The sequence below is a fragment of the Lissotriton helveticus genome, chromosome 6, assembly GCF_964261635.1.
Source record: "Lissotriton helveticus chromosome 6, aLisHel1.1, whole genome shotgun sequence".
NCBI classification, from domain to species: Eukaryota; Metazoa; Chordata; class Amphibia; order Caudata; family Salamandridae; genus Lissotriton; species Lissotriton helveticus.
In genome coordinates this window covers 314,673,547-314,699,186 of record NC_136067.1, presented here as the reverse complement: position 1 = coordinate 314,699,186, position 25,640 = coordinate 314,673,547, and the positions used below count along the sequence as shown (strand labels likewise).

Genomic DNA, 25,640 nt, shown 5'->3' with positions numbered 1-25,640 from the left:
TTGCGAAGGAACAAGAGGAGACTTGTCGAGGTTGATAGAGAGGCCCAGCGATTGAAACAGGGATAAACATCTCTGGATGTGGGTGGCTGTGTCTGAAAAAGAATTCGCCTTGATAAGGCAGTCGTCTAAATAAGGAAAGATCTGAATCCCTTCTAGACAAAGGTGTGCCGCTACCGGTGCTAGAACATTGGTAAACACACGGGGTTCTGGCCATAGTCCAAAAGGAAGGACTTTGAACTGGAAGTCCCTGCCAGCCACTCTGAACCGCAAGAATTTTCTGTGTCTGGGAAGAATTGGCACATGGAAGTACGCGTCTTGGAGGTCGAGGGTGGCCATGTGATTCCCCGCCGACAACAATTGAAGGATTTCATGAAGCATTAACATCCGGAAGGGCAACTTCTTTAAGTACTTGTTGAGGGAGCAAAGATCAAGAATGGGACGCCACTCTCACGATTTCTTCATTATCAGGAAAAAACTAGAATAAAATCCTGTTCCCCTCTGTAACTGATGGACCCTTTTGATCGCTCCTTTTATTTATCATCAAATTTATTTGGGAAAATAGCTCCTTGAGATGAGCTGAAGGTGGACCTCTTGGAGGAAAATTTGGAGGAATCTTTATGAACTCTAAAGCATGGCCTCTGGCCACGATGGCCAGGACCCACTTGTCCAATGTTATTGCGGACCAGTTCGAGTAAAATTGGGAGATCCTTCCTCTAACTTTTACATGGGAATGCGGCAGAAGAGGTGGCACGTGGCGGTTCTCATTGTTTCTTATTTGAATCCCATCCGCGGTAGGAGGGCTTCCTTTTATTTTGTGAATAGGAAGTGTTGCGTTGTCCGTACGACTGCTGTCTCTGGGGCTGGTATCGCTGATTCCCTTGATATGAATGGTAAGATTTTTGTTGGTTGTAGCCCCCTTGATTAGAGAATGACCCATGTCCTTTAGCACCCCGAAAGGGCGGCTTACGGAATTGCAGAGTACCGAGAGATCTAGCTGTCGCGGTGTCTCTTTTGATAGTCTGTAGGGTCTCTTCCACATGCTGGCCGAATAATGACTCTCCATCAAACGGCATGTCAATAATTTTTGCCTGAATCTCCTGGTGAAAAGATGTTGACTTCAACCAGCATTGCCAACGTAGAAATGCGGCACCCGCTAGCTGCTTAAATCCTGAGGATGCAACATCCACGGCCGAATCTATGATCTCCACAGAGATACACTCCCCTTCTTGTAGAATCTTTAAAGCTTCAGCTTTTGATGGTTCCGGCAACATGTTGATATATGGCGAAATGTCTAACCACATTTGCCTGTCGTACCGACCTAAGATGGCAAGTGAATTAGCAGCACGGACTGTTGTTACTGGCATGGTGGAGACCCTTTTGCCAATTGAGTCTAATCGTCTGCCATCCCTGTTAGGAGGAGCTGTGATTGGAGAAGAAAGATTGCTAGCCCGTCTTTGTGCAGCTTGCACAATTACAGTCAGCTTTTGGTTGACCTATGAGGCATGCCGGTGAATTGTCTGGCGCTTTATATTTTTTGTCGAGCCAAGGCAAAACTGAAGGGTTTGATGCAGGAGCTGTCATGACCTTCAATCCTTCCTTCCAGATAAAATCAATAATGGGGATAGTCCGTATCTGTTTCCTTGGTTGATCCTTGAAATCGTAAAGGAAGCATTCATCCGTCTTCGTTTCCATGGGTAGAAGGAACCTTTGCGTTGCCCTTTACATGAGGAGGTGGAAGCCACTGATGTCCAGTGGAGGAGAATCAATGGGAGCTGGAGTTGAAGGAGATGGAGTTTGAATTTGGTACTCGTCCCACTCCGACATATGAGACCTATCATCCACTTCTCCTTCCTCCCTATCATCATCAGATGAATTTGCATCAGGATAATGATGCGACGGCACCGGAGAAGGCGGTCTAGGAGACCTGAATACAGAGGTGGAAGCTTAAGGTACAGGTGTCGGTGGAACGGACTCCAACTAATCAGATGGAGGAAACCGACGATAATAGTCGTCTAACATATATTGAAGATTGTTCAGCAGAGCAAGAGGCATCCGAGCTGTAGGTATAGTATCAGGAGGTGGGGCCACAGGCTCTGGGGAAGGCTGTTCATCCTGGTCATCCTCCTGATATTTAATTAACAATTCTGAAGGGCTTCTGGCAGTGCGAAACCTGTCATCTACTTCAGAGTCCTCCTTACTCTCTTCCGAATCCGGTAATTGCTCAGGAACCTCAAGCGGTACCTTGGTTGGAGAAATATGCAATGGAGAAAGGGCCTCAAGTGAAGAACCGCGTCTCTGTAATAAAGAAGATGCTGTTGTAGACGGTGTAGATATTGCCGTAGCCGTAGACGCTGACCAGACCTGCAATTCTGTGCAAGATGATAAATACAGCGCCAACGCGGGGGCCATCAACGGAGTCGCCGTCAGTAGTACTGCAATCAAAGGTGAGACCGTCGACGAGGAAGTTTTCGACGATGATGTAATCTTCGACAACGAGTCTTCGTTGATGAGGCAGTCTTCGTCGACGACGAGGTAGTCTTCGACGTCAAGCCAGCCGTCCACGAGGCAGTCTTAGTCGATGAGGTGGTCGTCGACGAGATCCTTCCAAACTTCGTTGTCGACGGGACGTCAACGGTAGGCACTATCTCTCTCATCGATGAGATGGGCTTCACAGAGACGGACACTAGCGATGACGGGGATGATGCCGATGACAATCATTTGAGGCCTCGGTGACAAGAAGATAACTGTCGACGTAGAAGTCGTGTCGACACCGTCGACGACGGGGTCTTTTTCTGAGGTAAACCCTTCTCAGAAGGCCGTTTTGGAGCCAGAGACTTCAGAGTTTTTCTTGGGGGCGTGGAAGGCAGAGGCTTCCCCTTAGAAGGTGGAGGAGCCTTTTTTGAGGTGGAAGGCAATTCAGAACCCTTAGAGGGTTGTTGTTTTCTCAACACCTTAGCCCCAGGAGAAGACAAATCCTCATCAGCAACCCTCTTCCTAGAGGAAACAATTGAACCAGAGGCAATACTTCCCACCTCAGATAAGGGGTTGCCTTGGTCCTTAATCTTCTGTAGCCACAGAAGTAGACGCCCTTCTCTGTCCCTGAGGGTTTTCTGAGGGAAGGTCCTGCATATCTTGCTGTCTCTCACCTGGTGATCCTGGTAAAAGCAGTAAATGCATTTCTTGTGGGGATCTTCAGAGAAAAGCCTCCGCTTCCCACCCACAAGACTCACAAGGTCTAAATAGAGATTTCATTTAAGAAGACATCATAAGTGAAGAACTTCCTGAGGAATTAGGAAAGTACTGAGCAGAGCTCAGGGAGACTCCCTTCACACGACGTGCGGTAGAAAATCTGAGAGCCTGAGCCTCTGAGGAGAACATTCTGGTGGGTGCTGTCGCCTGATTGGCTGCAGTTTGGACTATGTATAATGACTATGATAGTCATAGATGTGGAACTTTTTTCCTTGTAGCTTTGGGCTACTTTACTTCCTGGTTTTATGTTACCAAGGTTTTTGGTTATATGTGCATAATTATTGCTTTTTTATGTACCGTGGGACTCCCACTCCGACGACGGGGAATGATTCAGGTATGTGAATCTATGAAAGACAACCCAATACTGGAGAAGCCTGCCTTCTCTATTGCTTTTGGATGAGAAAGTGCAGCAGATTTTGCAATGTTTTGCCTCATGATGACGATAGAGGCAATAGATGCAATCCTTGTGGGGATCATCCAAGTCAACCCTCTTCTTCCCATAGGACTTAAAAGGGCGAAATTGTCCTTTCCGGTCCCACATTATAAATATCCAGAAGGAAATAAAACGTATCTGTGAGAAATATGAAAGAACTGAGCAGAGCTCTGGGAGACTCCCTTCACACACAACGTGCGGTGAAAATCTGAGTGATTCAGTCTCTCTTGTGAATGTTTTAGAGGGTGCTGGTTACTGATTGGTTGTACCTCAAGTTTGGTTTTTTTAGAAGAGGAGATAGATAGGCTATTAAATGCATGGTTATCACCACCATACCCTATGGAAGTTGTTTACTACTGCTTTGACGACAGGGACTGATTCAAGCATGTGAATCTATGAAAGATACCCCAATACTGGATAACATATAGTTTTAGATGTAGACATCATTCCCTAGAGTACTGGAATTCAATTTAGAAGCCGTACGAAGACCATTAACATTTGGAGAGGAACTCCAGATCTGCACAAGGAGTGAAAAGTCTGAAGTCAGCACGCACGGGTGGAGCGAATATGCAGCTTCACTCCAATACTTTCAGGGGGTATTGAGACAATGCAGAGGCAAATGGTGCCACCTAGTGGAGCCAAGGAGCACTGCTAAAGAAAAGTTTCAGGATCCAGTCTGGAATCAGTGGAGGTGAGGAATCTGCAGTTTGAAGTATCCATCAGAAATTCTTGTCATGGATGTCGGAAATCAGTGTGCAAACTTCTCTGTGAGAAAACATCTGAGTTAGTCCTATATTACTAAGACAATATACACAAAACAAATTTTGTTAGGCAATATACGCTTATACCATGAAAGGAATGTTGTACAGGCAATTACTGAACGAGTGATCTTGTACAGATGACATAGTGAGGACACCAATCCCTCTCGGCTGGGGGTTGGGCAAAGAAAAGAGAGGAAATAATGGAAGCAGTAAAGGGCCATCCTAGAATGGAGAAAAGAGGGAGAGGACTGCGAACTGGGGGATGGAGGAGAAGATTGAGAAGGCACCTGAGAGGTGAAAGAATGAAGCAGAGTTGAAAGGAGACAAGGGCAATAGGAGAGGAGGGAGAAGAAAGAAAACCCTGTTTTCACAGAGAGTAGAATCTGGTGTTTTCACAATTGTCATTACAACCATACCTGCCATTCTTCTATTTTCTGGTTGTATTTAACAGTGCGCCCTTCTTCAACATTAATGTAGTCTGCAACAGGTTTGATATTCTTTTCAATTTCATTGACCTAAGCAAGGGATGACACCAAACACTATTAACTAACAATTTCATATTCATGCAGTTTTCAATAATTTGATAAAACTAGCAGAGTGCAAGGCTAAAAAAAATCATAACATTGTTATTAGATCTGCAGGTGTAGTAAGTAAAAAAATCTACTTGACCTAACTGTAATGCACTTGACCTCTGTCTCTGAAATGAAAGACTAGCAAATGTGACAAATGAACAAGATTTAACGGCATTTTTATTGCTCATTCACTTTGTGAATAAAGTTGCCTTTAAATCTTGTTATCTTGTTACATTTGTTCGGCTGCAGAGGTCAACTGTCAGTTTGTCTTCCTACTCACCAGAAAGTGCGAGTAGGACCTAAAAATAGCTAGCCCTATTTAAATCTGGCTCACAAATGTGATAGGGCGAGTGGATTTTATGAGTTCTGTAGTAGACAGAAAATGTTTTTCCTTACAAACACAATTTTACGAAACACTGAAACTTACACCATAATAAGAACTGCTCAGCTTTGAGGCACAGATGAATGGCAAAATGTTATGCACATGCCCTTATACTGCACTACTATGAAGTTAGATGATGATGGAACACTACAGGCAAAATGCAATGCCCTACAACCAGCAGAGGGGGTTGATTGACATGGTATTCATAATGTAGATCTAAATAACCGTCAGGACGGGTGAGAGAGTTGAACATTTGTCACTCAAATATGCTGTGATCTGTAGATCTTAAATTATTCCTAGAAACATCTTGCAAACCAGAAAAGGAGGATGTTGTGCTACCATTGTAATAATGACTAGTGAAGCCTTTGCACTCAGGTCGGGTAGGAAACAGTTGAAAAAGCTATATAGTAGGGATGCTTTGATGCCCTGGAGCAATATTCCTTAATGTGACATTTCTTGGGTGTGCTATTTTCACCCAAAAATCCTTAACAGTCATTGTGTGGGAATGTTTGCTAGCAATCTGACTTTTATCCATCAACTACTGGTTTCCGACCTAATTTTACGTAAGTTAACAATTATTAAGATCAGCGCAATATTTGTTACTTTACACATTCCTTACTTTTTCCTGCATATAGATAACAGGGCCTTTCACCAAAGAAATTATTTTATATCAGGTTACAACTTTCCTTCAAGGCTAACTTTCTATCGTTTATCTGTTGGATATAAAATAGTGCTCATGCCTACTTGTGGTCACTTTAAATCACTTTGCAGGGAAGACACTTATTACACAGGATTGGAGAGGAAGCAAAAAAAAAAAATGAAGATAAATATATCATTAAAAGATCGCTCCTTCAGGAAGCAGTCAGCTTTGATGTAAACCATGGGCCTAAGAAAACAAATTTACCTTCAGTCCTTCCTGAAACTCAAAAGTCTTATTCAAGGCGGAGAGGGACAGAGAAAGGGAGTTTTATGGGAATGACACATCTACAGGAGACCACTATCCCCAAAAGCTTTGTATCTTATGGGACGGACTGAGAGTCTGTTACAGGTGGCTAACCTTATGGATGTAGGTGGGTGTAAAGGAGTCAAGATATCAGAAAGGTAAGAAGACGTGCAAATTTAACACTGTGCATGGGACAATGTTAAAAATTCTGCACATTTGGATGCAAGCAAATGAAGGCCTTGAAAGAGGGCGAGATACTGTGCGTGGCAAATGCAACAGATGTCACTACGGGGTGGTTTCTTCTCTCTTGGAAGCTTTTGATCGATGTGTGAAACTGTAGGTTTGATTGCAGGAGATGACCACAGGTAAGAGCTACTTTGCAACAGGAATAGGAGAAGGACATTTAGTTGACAGACCATGCAAGCAGAACATGGTTTAACTAGACGAGCAATCCCTCCAAAGCTTCTCAAAACGTGCAATTTTTAAATGCTTGCTGTACAATAAATCAACTATTGTAAATTAGAGCAATTTCTGATATGTTATTCAAACTGAAAACAACGAACACTGCCAGTGTAAATGCTATTGCTAATAATCGTCATTGTGGGTTTAAAATATTGAATTGTACTTTAAATAAGGTCTTTCTAGGGAGAATCCCATAAATTGAGTAAAAGGCTCGAATTTCCATTTTACATTGGGAAAGAATAGCATATCCTTTTTAAAAGACACCACAGAGGCAAATGCGGATTAACTTTCGAAATCTTTTTCAGGATTTATGGGTTACAACTCAATTCTTTGCATTAACTAGAGTTATTTTATTATGGGCTCCAATCAAGAGAAACATAATTAAAGGTAATATTAATATTCACTGGATTTGCTCATCTTCATATAAGTTAGTTAAACAAAATATAATTCAAGGACTTGTAATATAATTAGAGTTCTGGTTAGGGTGACAGAGTTAAAATTAGGCTTAATCAGACTCAGTTTAGTGTTCAGATAACAGTAAGGTACAAAATTGTGGTCAAAGTAATGCTCATTTCAATTGCATAGAAAGTGAGATCAAAGCAATGATGTGTTTAAATAATGGTGTCAAAGTAGTGCTAGGAAAAATTCTCTCATTCATTCTCTCTCTCTCATTTAACTACACTGCTGTCCATAATAGAAGAGCATATTTTGTGGTATAGGATAACTGACTTCACTCTTAAATACTTTAATGCTTCGAGGTACAAATCTACTAGACCTATAGAGCCCCTAAAAGGGATAAACCGGATTGTATTTCTAGAAAGAATGGGTGGGTATTGGTTTATCAGGGATCTACACTATACAACACATTACTTCCAGAATCTCAACAGCTGTATTCTAAAGTTAACCGAAGATCAAACCCTTCATAAGCAAAGGAGTTCCTCCAGGAAGCATGTGGATCAATTTTGTACAGAAAATGCTCTCACTTACTAGAAACGGTGCAGAATGAAAACTGTTCCTAACTATTGTGTAAGAAAGTTTCAATTCTTTTAAGGACACGGAGGCGAGGATTATGGGTTTCTCTCTTTGCTTTTATTAACTAGCGCCTTTAATAAAAAACATCTGCTTTAATTTCTTTTTATAAAAAGAGTGAATAAATCATCTTTTAACTTCTTTTCTAAAAGAAAGCATTTAAACTATAAGTTCCATGAGTCCTTGGGAGAAGTCTCTCACCACATACAATAGTAACACATCTGTAGCCACGGGAGCAACCAATCCGGAGCCCCGACTGCCTGTTATCGTCCTTCTTGGACTGTGATCTTCCTCTTTCTTCGCTGCTTGCAGCCTGCAGTAAAGTCGGGTTTTTTCCTTCTTAATCTGGTTTGATTGCTTATTGTTACGGAATTGCCTATGTGTTTCTTTTCTAGCAGCAAACCTTGCTAGAATCCTCTCGCAGGAGCATCTTTCCGCTCCCTCAAGGCCGACAATTACAGTGGGGAAGCACCAGTTACAGCGGATATATCGCATCGCGCTGCCATTGCAACGCGGCTATTACATCGCGCCCGTCAACGCATCGCATGTCTTCAGGACGCATGCAAGTACATCGCAATAACATGTACATCGTGAACTATTACATCGTATTGCACAGTTCAATGGATACATCGGGAACTATGAGCACCGCGTTAACGATTGCTATAAACAAGCGTATTAAACAAGCAGCAGAATTGTGTTTAAGCATGAGAATTGCGTAATTAAACAAGCGAATTTGAAGGAAAAATGCTAATTAAACAAGCAGCAGAATTGAAAGGAGAATTGTGTTTATTTCATTAAACAAGCTGATTTGTGTCTACTTTATTAAATATTAACGTATTCAAGCACTTACTAACTAATTAGAATTGTGTTTATTTCATTAAATATTAACGTATTCAACCAGCATTTGTGAACTATGAGCAGCACAATTGTGTTTAGTTTATGTTTAAGCACCGCGTTAACGATTGCAATACTGCAACAACAGATGGTCTGACGGACGTGAACTATTACATCGTATTGCACAATTTAATGGATACATCGTCAACTATGAGCATTATTTTATTAAATATTAGCATGAAAAGCAGATATTCAGCAATTACAGCGTCAATAACAGATCGTGAACTATGAGCGTTATTTTATTAATTAGAATTGTGTTTATTTAATTAAATATTAACGTATTCAACCAGCATTCGTGAACTATGAGCAGCACAATTGTGTTTAAGCTCATTAAACAAGCTGATTTGTGTCTACTTTATTAAATATTAACGTATTCAAGCACTTACTAACTAATTAGAATTGTGTTTATTTCATTAAATATTAACGTATTCAACCAGCATTTGTGAACTATGAGCAGCACAATTGTGTTTAGTTTATGTTTAAGCACCGCGTTAACGATTGCAATACTGCAACAACAGATGGTCTGACGGACGTGAACTATTACATCGTATTGCACAATTTAATGGATACATCGTCAACTATGAGCATTATTTTATTAAATATTAGCATGAAAAGCAGATATTCAGCAATTACAGCGTCAATAACAGATCGTGAACTATGAGCGTTATTTTATTAATTAGAATTGTGTTTATTTAATTAAATATTAACGTATTCAACCAGCATTCGTGAACTATGAGCAGCACAATTGTGTTTAAGCACCGAGTTAACGATAGCAATACTGCAATTATTTTATTAAAGGACGTGAACTATTACATCGTATAGCACAATTGAATGGATACATCGTCAACTATGAGCATTATTTTATTAAATATTAGCATGAAAAGCAGATATTCAGCAATTACAGCGTCAGTAACTGCACCAACAGGTGGTCTGACGGAAAGCTAGCCAGACTTTGGTGCTGTCAGATAAGGCTCGAGCCTCCTATCGTCCCATATATATTTTATAATTCATAGCATGAAAAGCAGAATTGCGTATTCAAGCAAAAATGAAAAGCTGAATTGTGTTTAGTTTATTAAATATTAACTATGAGCAGCAGATTTGTGTTTAAGCACCGCGTTAACAATTGCAATATGCGATATTCAGAATTGTGTTTATAAAATGGGAAGCAGAAATTATTACAGCGTATGGAAGCAAAATTGAGAAGCAGAAACGTGTTATAATTAACACATCAGATTTAATAAACATCTGCTACATAAATATGTAACAATTACAGTGTCAATAACTGCAACAACAGGTGGTCTGACGGAAAGCTAGCCAGACTTTGGTGCTGTCAGACGAGGTTCGAGCCTCCTATCATCCCTTCATGTGAAGAGCATATATATTTTATAATTAACAAAAATATACATAAATGTGTTCAAATTCACATATCATAATTCATAAACATCTGCTAATGTTTACTTTTTTTGCAAACCTACTATCATCCACTCATATCAAGATAATATACTTCTTTTGGGTGGGTGGGCGGGATGGGTGGATGGATGGGTGGGTGCCTGGATGGATGCATGGGTGGATGTGTGGCTGGGTGGATGGATGGGTGGGTGCCTGGATGGATGGGTGACTGGATGGATGGGTGGGTGCCTGGATGGATGGATGGGTGGGTGGGTGGGATGGGTGGATGGATGGGTGGGTGTCTAGATGGATGCATGGGTGGATGTGTGGGTGCCTGGATGGATGGATGGGTGGGTGCCTGGATGTGGAAACATTAGGCAGGAGGGCACACAAAAACGAGGGAAACAGAGGGCTGGGGTGCACGAAAAACGAAGGAAACATTAGGCAGGAGGGCACACAAAAACGAGGGAAACAGAGGGCTGGGGTGCACGCAAAACGAAGGAATTTGGATGTTTTGTGTTTTGGTGTGGTTGTCCTGTTAAATGAGTGTTGGGGGAAAGGTTTGCAGTAGCTCGTGTTGGGTATGTGGAATATATAATGGTGATTGTGAGGTGGGGAAGCAAAATGCAGGATGAATGTTATAGTACACATTGCTGTGTTTGTCAAAGCTCTGGTAGATAAAAGATCTGAGGTGGCAGTGGTTGCATTACAAACAATAATGTTTTTAAAACGTACATTCAAATTTGCTTAGGCTCCTGCTTGTAAATGTTACACAATTACTTTATTTTAACTGCAGTGCAGATACAACAATGGGAATTTGTGGTTAACCAGAAAAATTATTAATGCAGCCCAACATATCCCTACTGAGAATGTGGGTCTTTGCTGGCGTGACTTGCACGCGCATGGTGGCAGTCGCATATGAGACGAGCTCCAGCGCCGTACCACCTGTGGGGAAATTATTCGTACTTCCTCCCCCATGGGCACCTGAACCCGAGTGTCTGGGAGGAGTGGTGGTGATGCCTGCCTCCCCTGGATGATGGAAGGGCCCCCCCTATACGAAGCAGCTCGGCCCGGCAGCCGGAGAGAATAGCCCATAGTGAGCAATGTTGAGCAGTGCAGGAAGTGTGCCCCCCACCCCCCTTTGTAAAGTGGACGGCGGGGAGCGGCGAGGCTGGTACCGAGGTCCTCCTAAGTTGGCTGCAACATCGAAGTACCAGCAGTGCTCACACTGCCCCGCACGGGGGATGCAGAACAGCAATCTCGGCACTCGTGCATTAGCTTAATATGTGTAAAGCTAAAGCGTGAGCTGGGGTAAAAAAAAAAAAAGAGAGAGAGCAAATAAAAAATAAATGTTTGGCACAAATGGCAGCAGGCACGGCGGGCAACACAATATATACCCCCCACTGCCCGAACAACCCATTAGCTATAACAAATTTGAACGTGCGGGCTAAACCATCGCGTTGTCATGTCGCGCGATGTAAGGTCGCCGATGTGACACGCGATCCTATTGCATGGCCGCATTTGCGTTGCAACATCGTGCGATGCTAAAATGGCCGATGTGACTGCAATTGCGATGTAGTGACAGCGATGTAAATTACCACGATGTGATTAAGTGCGATGGATCGTCATACAACCATTACAGTGCCGCAGTGCTGTCTGCCGCCAAGCAGATGGCGCTTTGACTCCGGCAGCTTCACCACCAGGCGCGTGATTTCTATCAGTTACGAAACTGGCAAATCCCAATGCGCATCGGGTGCTGTGCCTGCCGCAGCCCTTTCCTGGTGAGAGAGACGGCCCTTCTCTGGGATCAGTATTGTAAAACTTGCCCCTCGCTCGTGTCGGAGCCAACGTTCTGAGATTTTACACATGGTCTGTATTCTCGTTGCTTGACGCCCCCTGGGGCATGTACTTGGTATCAACGATTGCAGACAATACATTTGAGGGACCACGCTCCCAGGCATCTATAACAACCGCCATTTAGTTACTTTTGGCACCAAGGGGAGTGTTCCCTGGCCATAGACCCTTCTGGGTGTGGCACTGCCCACTCCAATTCCTGTGACTGCACCCTCAGTTCTCCAAAAGCAGCCTTAGACTGCCCTAATACCCCCTCATGCAGGGAGCAACCTTGTTAGCACTGAAAGGCTAGATTACCCTGACCTAGTTTACTTGAGGGGAAGGCCTAATTACTCCTATATCATGGAGCCCACAGACAAAGTCTATGAAAATTCTTTGAGTTCTCTCACATCGGACGGATACTATTATAAAGAGGTGAGGGCCTCCACATATCAGGCAGTGATGAGGCGATGGGCCCTATGTAGGAGCGCCTCGCACAGCTCATTGCTTGCATGTGCGCCATGGGGCCACAGGCAACACTAGATGTGCCAGACTTTCTCAATGCCAGACCCAGCTCCATTAGATCCCGGATCGGCGCCAGCAAAGCGCCCTCGCCTCCGGTCCTGAAATAGAATTGCTTTTACACATAGGGAGCTGCATGTTAGCAGCTCCCTAAGTGTAAAAGCAGTGCTGGCTCCTGCAGGAGGCGGGGAGACAGCAGGGACTTAATTCCCCAACTAGTAGTGCGCCAGGAGGTGCCTTTGCAGCGGGCTGGAGAAAGTGGGTTTGGCCACCGAAAACCTCTCAGCAATCCTGGAGGTAGCAGGAGGAGTAGTTGGGCCCAAGAGCTCATTGGGGGCCAAATACCCCTGCTGTTACCTCCAATAAGTCCCACACAGAGGGATGGCTAAGAGATCTTCAGAGGCCACACCCCCTTTCTCCACCACTCTGTAAACGTGGTTCCTAGCGCAATACTGGTTGAGGGATAAATTCCACTTTAGTCCTGAAGGACCTTGGGGGCTAAGAAGCTCTCCTGCTACCTCCTGCAACAGCAGGATCGTCAGAGGCCCCGCCCCTTTTCTCCACCACTCTGCAAACGTGACTACTACTTAAAAAAACAAAAAAAATCACTGAAAAAACTAAGGGTTACAGGGACATTATAGTTAGGCTCAGGTTTCACTCGTACAAAATCAGTGAAATTCAGCCGTTATAGTTAGTGAACTAACTATAACTTGCGCCCCCGCAATGCAATGCACTGTTTATGACCTAACATATTACTTCACTCATGGCATGCTCAGGGACATCACTGATGACATCATACACAGAATCTCCGACGCACCCACTCATACCTCCATATAACCTTTTATACACCCATTCCAACTTCCACATCATCATTCTCAAACCCATTCGCAGTCATACCAGTATTTACACAGCCACTCACTCACCCATACAGGCACTGAGATATCCACTCATACAAACATACAGCCACTCACTCACTGAGTCAGTCAACCATAGAGCTACTCCCACACCTACTCACTCACCCAGTCAATCTCATAGCCACTTACGCACCCAGTTACACACCCACTTGCCTACTCATACAGATACTAACACATAATCACCTATACAGTTACTGATACAAGCACACACTCACCCATAAAGCCACTCTCCATTTCACTCACTCACCCATACAGTCACTAATTTATCCCATCAATCACCTATACTGCCTTTCACATACCCAGTTACTCACCCATATACCACTGACACACCCACTGACTCACCTACCCACACAGCTATACACACACACTCACCCATACAGCCACTGACTCACCCACTCACTCATCCATACAGGCAGTCACAAACCTCCTCACCCACCCACACACCCATACAAGTTCTTAGACAGCCAAACAGTTACCCATACATCCACTCAGGAATCCACTCACACACTCATACAACCACCTAGACAGCAGCTGACAGACTGAAACAGACAGTAACACAACCAGTTACTCACCAATGCATTCACTGAGACACCTAATCACTTACTATACAGCCAGCCATGCACTCACGTAATGATCCATACAGGCATTTCTACACCCAGTGATTCACCAATACACCTTTTTATATGTATTTAACACTCATAACCCTTTTAAAAACACTCACAGTCACTGGGTCATGTCATGAGTGAAGTAATATGTGAGGTCATAAGCAGAGCATTGCGGGGGCACGAGTTAGTCAGTTCACTAACTAGAACGGCTGAATTTCACTGGTTTTGCACAAGTGAAACCTGAGCCTTACTATAATGTCCCTCTAACCTTTGCTTTTTTTAGTGAATATTTATGTATATGTGTGTGTGTGTATATATATATATCATCATCCACACTCTTCTTCCCCTTTCGAAAGATATATATATATATATATACACAAAAATTAATGAATGAATATATTATTTTTTGTGGTTGAATATATGCAGCTAATGTATAAATGGATTTTGTTTTTATTAAGTTAATGTGTGTTGGACCATAGATTGTACAAAGTAGGATGTAATAAAGAAACACAGGATAAGAGGGTTTTCCTTTGTGTTGACAATACTGTCCTTTACCCTGTCCCGAAGACCTAAGTTATAGGGTTCTCTGCCTTTCTTCCTAAGTCTTTCTGATTTCAGGCCTTGGCCACAAGCCTGAAAGCAATGAACCTGTTCTTAGTTAATAAATAATTTTAACATATGACTAAGCACATTCCTCTGAAGTATTTGTGTAATAAGGAACAGAAATCAGTACACAGAAGAGTTAAATATCAAATATATTGTGCACCACACTAAAGTTAGCCTCATGGATCTGTAGATCTAGTCCGCTGTTTTCAACTTAAAAACATCCGCAAGCTCCTCCTTTTGACACTAGGAAGGAGTTGTAGCTCCTTAACTGTACTAGGTTGCAGTTAAGAGGAGATCCCAAATGATGAAGCATGCCACTTCGGTGGGTGATGGGGTCCTGTCCTTTCTAAGAGGACTCTCTGTATAGATTTACGTTTGTTGAGCTATATCAGTCAGATTCCACTTATCTCTGTTAGAGACCCACGGACTCTTGGTTTTTGTTGATTTAGTAGTAGGGGGACCTGTCCGCGATGGTCTGTAAATTTCCCTCAGACCCTTCAACCCACCCGGTTTTGTGAGGTCTGTGAATACGCCTTATTACTTTATAACTTCATATTTTAGGAGTAACAATCTGATTACTGGTATCCTCAACTGCATTTTAGTTAGTTACTTGAAGAGTGGGACAAAGTATAGATGGAATCCAAAAATGAATTTTGATAGAACTATTAATAGTTTTGAAAGAAGGAACACTAAGAGAAAAATCTTCCTTCCTTTTTCTGATCAACTGTAAATGAAGAAATTAAACAAGTAAACCAACTATTACCATTGCCCAAGCCATTTTATGTTTCAGTTCTTCAAGTTTGGTCTTCATTTCTCCCAAAGATGCAATACTTTTGAAGCGTTCTTCTTTCTCTAGACAATGCTTCCTAAGTTCTTGTAGCCTCTAGATTAGAAAACATCATGTTATATATTTTAGAAACACTAAAAAATTACTGCATTTAAAATAACCTTAATCTTTCAAAAGCATCACAACTCATTTGTTCTGCCCAGTAGACATGTATATGGTCAACAACCTTTGAATAGTTTCACTTTTAGTGCATGTAAGTGTTTAAATGAATTACTGATCTATATATAAAACTTCCAATTAAGATATTGTTAATCTAGTATTCGACTGCAAATAACCTTACAGACAACACTGATTCACCAACATAAGTAAATAAAGAGCAACTAACCTGAGAATCAACATTAAAAAATGTGTTTCTCATTGTAGCATCAATTAAATATATTAAAGAGTACTAATTTGTATGTTAGAATTAAAATATATATATGGGGAAGAAAGTGAACGGCCAAAAGATTACACAAATAACCAGGATCAATTTCGTAATCAAAGCTGATATTTATTTTTACAATGTAAACAACACAATAAAAAGCAGTTCCAGGTCAATTAATAATGGTACATTATCTCTTATAAAAATCTTCCACTATCTATATTGAGGACAAGAAGTGTACGTACTGGAATGTATTCCATTACAACTGCGGGAGCTTGTGGAAGTTTCTCTTGACAAGCTGGAAAACTGCTCCTCCTCACAACCTAATACTAGTACTTCTACTTTGAAAGGTATTGAATAAACAGATGCTGTGTATAAATGGACTCTTCAGAATACACCTGACATCTTTAGCATCATGCATAATAAGACAAGGAGCAAGAGATATGCTCTGAGTTTGGAGGCTTCTTGCCAAAAGTAGACTAGCAATTTGACAGGCATTTTCCCTACATTGACTGTTGTGGACAAAATATTGGCAGGAAGCACTGATGAGCATGCCACGGACAGGAGCTTTGTCGACAGAACAGTAGGAATCTATAAATGAGTCATTTTCTGTGCTAGAGCTCTGGGAGAAAGGTCACATCAAGTAGTGTTCACATGACAAGCAGCAGGAGATCAAGTCACCATACTGTCCTTTGCAGGAAAGGAAGTTGTAGATGAAAAAGGCGGCTCAGAAGTGATAGCTGCACAAAGTTTTTGATGTTGGACTAAGCATGAATTAAGTAACAGTTAACAATAGGTTTAAAACTGGTCTCAACAAAAGTGAGGACACAGGTGGGTGTGTCAGGTCATAACTTTGTATCCCTTTATTATAGATTAAAGTCAAGCTACCGTTTAGAGGACTTTACATTCCATATTTAACTGACACAAAACTTGAAGACCTATCACCAGTGTACTGCCTCTCATTCAGCTAATTAAACAACCTTTTCAGTTTGTTCTTCAGCTATTTTCTAGAAAGAGTTTGTCGATATTGCATTATTTCAGTATGTGCTTCCAGTGCAGACAATATATTCGCCAGTCATGAAGGGCAAAAGCAATTGCTTTCCATTCTGAATACCGAGGATGAACAAAAGTTACTTACCTGTAAACTGTGGTTCTCCAGTATTGGTGTCTTTCATAGATTCACATGCTGGAATACTTCCCGTCGTCAAAGTGGGAGTCCCACGGTATGTAAAATAGTAGTAATATATATACATAAAATATATCATATATATATATACATACAGAAATATATCTATAATAAGAATAATAAAACGTAAAAACTTTAAAATACCATAGAACAACATTGGCCCATAGAAAGTATAGAGGGAGAGTTAATTTTAGTAACATATCCATGTCATTATAATAGTCCACATTCCAGCCAATCAGGCTGTAGCACCCTCTAGAACCTTCTCCTCAGAAGCTCAAGCCCTCAGATTTTCGTAGCACAAGAGTAACCAAGAGTGCATGAGGAGAAGAGAGCCTCTGAGGGGAGGAAGGGTGGGTCGCATGTGAATCTATTAAAGACACCAATACTGGAGAACCACAGTTTACAGGTAAGTAATTTTTGTTCTTCTCCAGTATTAGGGTGTCTTTCATAGATTCACATGCTTGAATAAGAATAGAAAGCAGTAAGCCAACATAGAGTCATAAAAAGCAATAAAGAAAAATGCAATAATAGAAATACACATATTAACATTGCATATTCACACAAGAAAACCTTTTATGACAGGAGGCGGAAAGCAACAGAGGCTCACCTTTATTTGAAGAGATTTCGTAGCACTGCTTGATCCACAGCAGTGTCTGCAGTGTTAGCTGTCTCCAGACAGTAGTGCCTCGTGAACGTGTGCCTGCTGGACCACGTTGCTGCCCTGCAGATCTGATGTAGAGGCACTCCAGCAAACAGGGCGGTAGAGGATGCAACTGCTCTCGTCGAGTGTGCTCGCACCGGAGCAGAAAGAGGCTTGCCAGCTCGTTGATGGCAGAAGAAATCCAACGAGTGATGGTCTGTTTAGTGACCGGATGTCCCTTGCGCATCAGTCCGTAGGCCACAAAGAGTTGGTCGGAGCTTCGAAAGACAGCAGTGCGTTGGATGTAGAATTTGAGGCATCGCTTCAGGTCAAGAGAATGAGGAGTACGCTCAGCGGAAGACTGAGGGTCAGGGAAAAAAGTCTTGAGAATGACAGGTTCGTTAAGGTGGAAGTCAGATGGAACCTTTGGTATAAATTTAGGATTTGTACGAAGGACAACAGCGTCCTTTGAGAATTGAAGAAAATGTGGCTGAATGGTGAAAGCTTGGATGTCGCTCACTCGCCTGGAGGATGTAAGCGCGAGGAGGAGGGAAACTTTCCAAGTAAGAAATTTCAAATCCGCTGAATGGATTGGTTCGAATGGAGGCTTAAGAAGCTGGGCTAAGACAAGATTCAGACGCCAAGCAGGTGGAGGACGCCGGATAGGTGGAAACATCCGCAACAGGCCTTTAAAGAACTGGCGAATGATCCAAGAGGAGTACAGAGATGTGGAACCATCATGGCGAAAGCGGGAAAGTGTGGCCAGGAAAACTTTGAGAGTGGAATGTGAAAGTCCCGACTTTTCCAAAAGGAGGAAGAAAGGCAGGATTTGCTCAGGGGTGGCGAGCATAGGATCAATGCTTTCTGAGTGGCACCAAACACAAAACCGTTTCCATTTCAATGTATAGGTTTTAATGGTTGAAAGAGCACGTGCATGTGCAAGGACCTCTCTACAGTCAGGAGAAATATTTAGATGGGCGAACTCATGGTGCTCACGTTCCAAACGTGAAGCTGGAGAGATGCCGGGTCTGGATGGCAGATCTGTCAGTGGTTCGTGGTGAGAACGTGAGGCAGGGGGCGAAGAGGGAAGGGATCGGATCGCACTGGGAAAGAAGAAGATCCGTGAACCATGGTCGACGTGGCCACCTGGGCGCAATCAACAGGATGCGACATGGTTGTGCTCTCATTCTGTGTAGGAGACGAGGAACAAGAGGGATCAGCGGAAAAGCGTATGCGAATTCATTCGAATTCTAATCGAAAATGCATTCCCGCTCGATCCTCTGTGGGGATGCCAACTTGCGTAGCGTGGGCATTTGCGATTGAGTGGTGTCGCAAAGAGATCCAGATCCGGTTGGCCCCACATGCGAAAGACATAGTCCAGAGTTGGCTGATGGAGTTCCCACTCGTGGTTGACTGTGGCAGATCTGCTCAGAGAGTCTGCGAGGGCGTGTTGGAGACGCCCGGTACGTGAACTGCAGTCAAATGGACTCGATGCTTTATCGCCCATTCCCAGATCTGCTGTGCTTGTCTGGAGAGCAGAAGAGATTTTGTACCCCCTTGCTTGTTGAGGTAGTGCATACTGGTAGTGTTGTCCGTACGCACCAAAAGAGACTCTTCTTCCACCAGCAGACGGAAGGACTTCAGGGCGAGAAAGATGGCCAAGAGCTCCAGCCGATTGATGTGCCACCTGCGTTGGTCCGCAGTCCATTTGCCGTTGACTGACAACACTTCGAGGTGTGCGCCCCAACCCTCCAAGGAAGTGTCAGTCGTAAGGGTAAGCGTGGGGGAGGTCTCCTGAAACATGCACCCTGCTGCGATGTTGGGAGGGTGAGCCCACCATTTCAACGCTCCCTGAAGTTGAGGAGTCAGGGAGACCTTGTCGTTGAATGTGCCTGAGACATGCCGCCATTGTTTGTCCAATTCTTCTTGGATGACTCATGTGCAACCTGCAGTTGGGGATCAATGGTATGCAGGACGACATCATGCCCAGAAAGGATTTCAATATGCGGACAGAAGCAGACTTTTTTGAGCGTAGAAGAGCCCCTAGTTTGGAAATGCGAGCTTGGCGCTCCAGTGAAACAAACACCTTTGCCAGGTTCGTGTTTATTAAGGATCCCAGAAAAATTATTTGCTGTGCCGGAAGGACATGCGACTTGTCGTAGTTGATGAAAAGAGCCAAATGCTTGAAGACTGACAGGCAAGTCTGAGTGTGTTGTTGTGCAGCGAGAAAGGTTGGGGCCTTTATCAGGAAATCGTCTAGATAGGGGTAAATTTGTATGCCATGAAGGCGTAAATAAGCCACTATCGGAGCCATGATCTTTGTGAAGACCCTCGGAGCGGAACGAAGGCCGAAAGGCAGAACCTTGAACTGGAAGTGGTTTTTCCCTACTCTGAAACGCAGGTACTTTCTGTGTTTGTTGTGGATTGGCACATGAAAGTAGGCATCTTGGAGGTCGATTGTGGAGAGGAACTCCTCGGGTTTAGGAACTGTAAGATTTCCAGCAAAGTCAGCATTCGAAATGTTTGGGACTTGATGTACTTGTTGAGGGCTCGGAGGTCTAATATAGGGCGCCACTCTCCCTATTTCTTTTCGATGAGAAAAAATCGGGAGTAAAGGCACGTTCCTTGCTGTAATCGAGGAACCACTTCGACTGCTCCTTTTTGAATCATGACTGCAACTTGTGCAAACAGTTCCTTCAAGTGCGCTGGAGGGGGACCAGTTGGTGGGCCGTTGGGAGGAAACTTGAGAAATTCCAGGGCGTGGCCTCTTGAAATCATATCCAAGACCCAACGATCGGAAGTTATTTGTGACCAATTTGAAAAGTTTCGGGAGATTCGACCTCCAATTTGCGGAGTAGGAAAAGACTTGATGTTTCGAAAGTCATTTTTTGTTGGAGTAGTAACCCCCTCTGTAGGTGGAATTTCTCCTGTATGGTCTGGATTTGGTCTGTCTAGACTAAGTTTGGTTGCAGTAACGCTGCCTGTTGTCACCGTAGGAACGGTATTGGGAGGAGCCACGAAAATTGGAGGATGTGCCCCTGCCACGTGCTCCACGAAATGGTCGCTTCCGGTATTGGAGAGAACCTAGGGCGCGAGCAGGGTCTGTATCTTTTTTGATGGACTCCAAGGCGTCGTCCACATGCTTGCCGAAGAGGGACTCTCCATCGAAGGGCAAGACGAGTATTTTTGCTTGCACCTCCAGTCGAAAGGACGTAGCTTTAAGCCAGCCCTGCCTCCTTAAGACTGCAGCGCCTGCCAGTTGCCTGAAAGCGGTCAAGGAAATATCAATTGCGCAGTCTATAATTTCAGATGAAATTCTTTCACCCTCTTGTAGGATCTTTTGTGCCTCTGCCCTGGAGGATTCAGGAATCAGGTCGACCAAAGCAACGATTTCCGACCACATTTGTCGGTCAGAACGCCCGAGGATGGCGAAAGACTTTGCCACCCTTACAGTTGTCACAGCCATCGTGGAGAATTTTTTGCAGATGGTGTCGAGGCGTCGACCTTCCTGGTCCGGCGGCGATGTTAAAGGAGAAGCCGGATTCCGTGACCTCCTTTGGGCAGCCTGCGTAATGACAGAGTCAGGCTTTGATTGAGAAACTAAGCAGGCAGGTGAATCCTCAGGGGCCTTATACTTTTTATCAATGCGTGGGAGAACGGCCGGATCTAAATTAGGGCGTTCCATAAGTTTGAGTCCTTCCGTCCAAATGAAATCAATGATTGGAATGGTATGCACCTGTTTCAATGGCTGATCTTTGAAATCATAAAGAAAACAGTCTCTTGGCGGACGACCATAGGCAAGTGGAAGCGCTTGGCTGCTCTCGCCATCAAAAGGTGAAAACTCCCAATGTCCACTGGAGGAGAAGCCAGAGGAGAAGCAGGAGGAGGCGACGGAGTCTGAGTCTGGTAATTGTCCCAATCCGCCAGGGCAGCGTCATCATCCTGGTCTGTATCGGTATGATGGGCAGCATTACATTATCAGGGTACTGTGGAACTGGTGACCGGGCTGGTGCGACCTGAACGGACGCCTGTACTGAAGGAGGCGGTGGAGAGGCCTGCGAAGAAGGTGGGAAACGACGATTGTAATCATCCAGCATGTGTTCAAGATTAGAGATCATAGACAGGGGTATCTGCGCCATAGGAACATCATGGCCAACATCAGGTGTGTCATCGGGAACTGAGATGAGTGACTCTCGTTCATCATCGTCATCATATTCTTGATATTTGATATGTAGCTCCGACGGGCTACTGGCAGCACGGAAGTTATCATCCGCATATGAGCCATCGGAGTCATCGTAGTCTTCTGACGCAAATAGTTGAGCTGGTGGACCTGAGCGAGGCTGCAAAGGGCTCAAAACAAGTGGAGTTGGACGCTTAACACTAGTAGCCGTCACTACTGTGAAGGTGGTTGCAGTCGCCAGAGAATATTGATCCGTTGACGGTCCCATCGACGAGCTCGTCGTCGACGTTGTCATTGAGGGCTTTGTCAATGAGGGTCCTGGCGCCAACGAAGATGTTCTTGGTTCCGTCGACGAAGCCGAGGTCTTAGTCGACGAGGACACTGGCGTAGACGAAGATGGAGATGCCGTCGACGAAATCTTCAGCATCGACGGAGTTGCCGTCGACGAAGCGGTCATCGAAGAGGTACTGGCTGTCGACGAGACCACCGTCGACGGAAGAGGTTGCGTTGACGAGACGTGACGCGTCGACGAAGTGTTCGTCGACGAATGACGTTCAGGAAGGTTCGTCGACGAGACTGATTTCTTTGCCGTCAACGAGATCTTAATAATGGAAGAGATAGGCCGTACCTCCTGGACCGTCGTCGACGACTACTTAGTCGGCGACGGTCCAGGAGGTACGGCCTATCTCTTCCATTATTAAGATCTCGTTGACGGCAAAGAAATCAGTCTCGTCGACGAGTGCTGGTCGTCGTCGAAGTTGGCATAACGTCGACGGATCTCGTCGTCGTCGACGAGCTGGCACTCGTGTTAGAGGAAATGGGCACAGAGTGGATCTGCGACGCCAGAGAACTAGGTCCCGCAAACGTAGAGGCCAGCAGATCCCGTGGGGAGACTGACTTATGAGCGTCCACAAGCTTCTTCTTTTTAAGAAAAGGAGATGGAATGTCAGTCTCAGACCCACGCTTCAGAGAGGTCTTAGATTGGCGAGAAGACACACTCTCTATATCAGACACAGGGTTGTCTGAGGTCTTCAACCTCTGTAGCCACAGAAGGAGACGGGCCTCTCTATCCTTTAAGGTCTTTGATGAAAACGTCCTGCAAAATTTGAAACTCCTCACCTCATGATCCGGGTACAAGCAGTAGATGCATTTTTTATGAGGGTCCTCAGAGAAAAGACAAAGTATTCCACAACCAGAACAGGGCCTGAATAAAGACTTCTTTGTAGTAGACATGTTCTAGAAATCCTGAAAGTTTGAAGCAGAAGAAAATTGAGCAGAGCTCAGGGAGATTCCCTTCACACGACGTGCGGTAGAAAATCTGAGGGCTTGAGCTTCTGAGGAGAAGGTTCTAGAGGGTGCTACAGCCTGATTGGCCAGATTGTGGACTATTATAATGACATGGATATGTTACTAAAGTGAACTCTCCCTCTATACTTTCTATGGGCCAATGTTGTTCTATGGTATTTTAAAGTTTTTACGTTTTATTATAGATATATTTCTATATGTATATATTTTATGTATATATATATTACTACTATTTTACGTGCCGTGGGACTCCCACTTCGACGACGGGGAATTATTCAAGCATGTGAATCTATGAAAGACACCCTAATACTGGAGAAATGTAATTCTTTTAATTAGTAAAAGATCCAGTGCTGGCAAGACTACTGTTTATTGTCAAGTTTTCATGATCTACTAATTCCATCTTTATTTACTCTGGGGCACAAAGCTCTAGTACCCCGTTGGTGTCAAGGGCTTGTTGCAACTGTGCCTACACCTCATTAATTAGGCGAGCAAAAATCTCCCAAATAATGGTCTCTATATTGAGAAAACACTTTTTTTTATTAACTAGCTGTAAAAAGGAGGTATTTTCACTCTGCACATTGAAATAACATGTATAATAAGTTGTAAAGTTAACACGTGTTAACTTTACAACTTATTATACAGGTGCATGTAAAGGTGCAGCATTTCTCAGCTGAAGATGAATAGGCTGCCTGTTCTTTGCAGGAGGAAGCTCAAGATGCCACTAAGCAGAACTCCTTTTGCATGAACTGAAATGCCTGCCATAAGCCAGCCAGATAGGACAAGGGAGCAATGTGAATCACATTGCTACCTAAGAAATCGGGAACTAGGACACAAAGATAAAAGAGTAGGCAGCTGTGTGTCTGTAAGCCAGCAAGAATAGACCCACTAAGCCCAAACTTGTGAGGCTCCCAAGAGACAGAACACAGTTGCACGTCTGACCAAAGAGGAAATCAAGTCCTTTACCAAACATGCTTGGTGAACAAGACTGCCCCACACCCCATGTTTTTTATTCTACAAAGGGATCAGAGTTAGCCAATTTCCTGGTACCTCCTCGGGTGAAGTGACAAATTGTAATTCATCGGGAATTAGGTGTGATGAAGATTCTTTGCTGGAACTGGAAAGCAACTGACAAAGCCACACTCACTGTGACTTTTCCAGTTGAAGGCAAGGACTTTGGTATCAACACCAAGCTCTGAACTGGCAACTGAGGAAGAGAGGTAGCATCTATTGGCTCTGGCAGACTTTGAAGGTCCAGAAAAGTCTCTCTAAGACATGGAGACACAGGCCAGAAACACTCCCAATGAAACTATGTAAGCTGTGAGCTATGCGTGCATGTACAAGGCGACTGACTCTTAATAAACCCCTTTAGCTTCACTGAAGGAAGGAGGCATCCTAGATCTGGGAATCATACTGTTTGTCTGGAGAGGGAAGACGCCTCCAGTGACCACCATTGGGAACTACTCATTAATTTTCCTTGACTATCCATGCAGAATGAAGAAGCCATATGGAACACAAAGACGCTATGAAACACTATAACTTTGCAGTGACTGATCCAATTGATGTTGATTTGGCAGTATTTGAATTATAAAATATTTTCTGATTTAACTTAATTGGTGTGGAAGCTATATTAAGAATGTCTTGACAGAAATGTTGTGCTGACATTGTTAACCTTAAATGCAAATTTCCTGAAGCAACCTTTTATCTCGGTCTGCACTACTAAGGGGTAAAAGAGGCTGTCTGACTAGCAGCTAAATTTGCACGGTGAATGGAGAATCTGACCAACCAAGCAAACCAACAAACCATAATTCCAAAAGGCTTTACCCCTCCCCACATAAACAGACTTAGAGTGTTCAGGTTACTCTAATTTATTACACATAGCACATGTTTGATTTGTTTTATATTGCTGAAGTCCTATTCTGTGTTCATCTCTTTTATTGTATCACAAGCTTTCAGTTTCCTCGCTGCCTTTTTCAGCTTTCTTCTGTCTCAGAGTCCTGGGTCTCTTTTTGTTTTTAAATAATCACCTCACCTCTGGCTACAATTTTCAAGTTTCTACCCAGTTTCATTATAGTCCAAAAACTGGCCTGTCCTACATGGACTACCCCAAAAGGATCATTCTAGTTTCTTTTTCCAATACTTGGCTTTGTTCTACATGGCTGTGCTACTCATTCATAGGAATTAGAGACGCTCATAAGTGAGGAAAACCGGAGTTAACTTGCAGAGACAAAATTTTGTGCCAAAAAACACCTGGCTGCATCATTTTAATCGGAGGTCCTAACAGCCAATGTTATGAACAATAGCAGAGCCAGTTCTCAAAAACAACCTACTTTGTTTACTTCACAACACTTTAGTTGCCTGTAAATCGTACTAAAATAGTCAATACAAACTTACAAATTGATACGACGCAAGTCAGATTCGAAGAGCAACTCCGATGTCACAGGAAGAAAGACAGCCTATCCCCACATAAACAGGAATGCACATCAGGAATTATATAAGATTATTCTGTACAACAAAAGTCTTCTAGAGA

The 25,640-nt window shown here is 43.5% G+C and overlaps 1 protein-coding gene across 2 annotated transcripts in view; it reads right to left on the bottom strand.

Annotated features, from left to right (window-relative positions):
- The window catches only part of SMC6 (structural maintenance of chromosomes 6), a 1,026,872-nt gene that overhangs the window by 835,936 nt on the left and 165,296 nt on the right, over positions 1–25,640 (bottom strand). For both annotated transcript variants that reach the window (XM_078647759.1, XM_078647758.1), the window contains exons 9-10: positions 15,358–15,477; positions 4,860–4,958 (exon numbers count right to left, since the gene is read on the bottom strand). In XM_078647759.1, the coding sequence (XP_078503885.1) occupies positions 4,860–4,958; positions 15,358–15,477 (219 nt within the window). The remainder of the gene's footprint in view (positions 1–4,859; positions 4,959–15,357; positions 15,478–25,640) is intronic.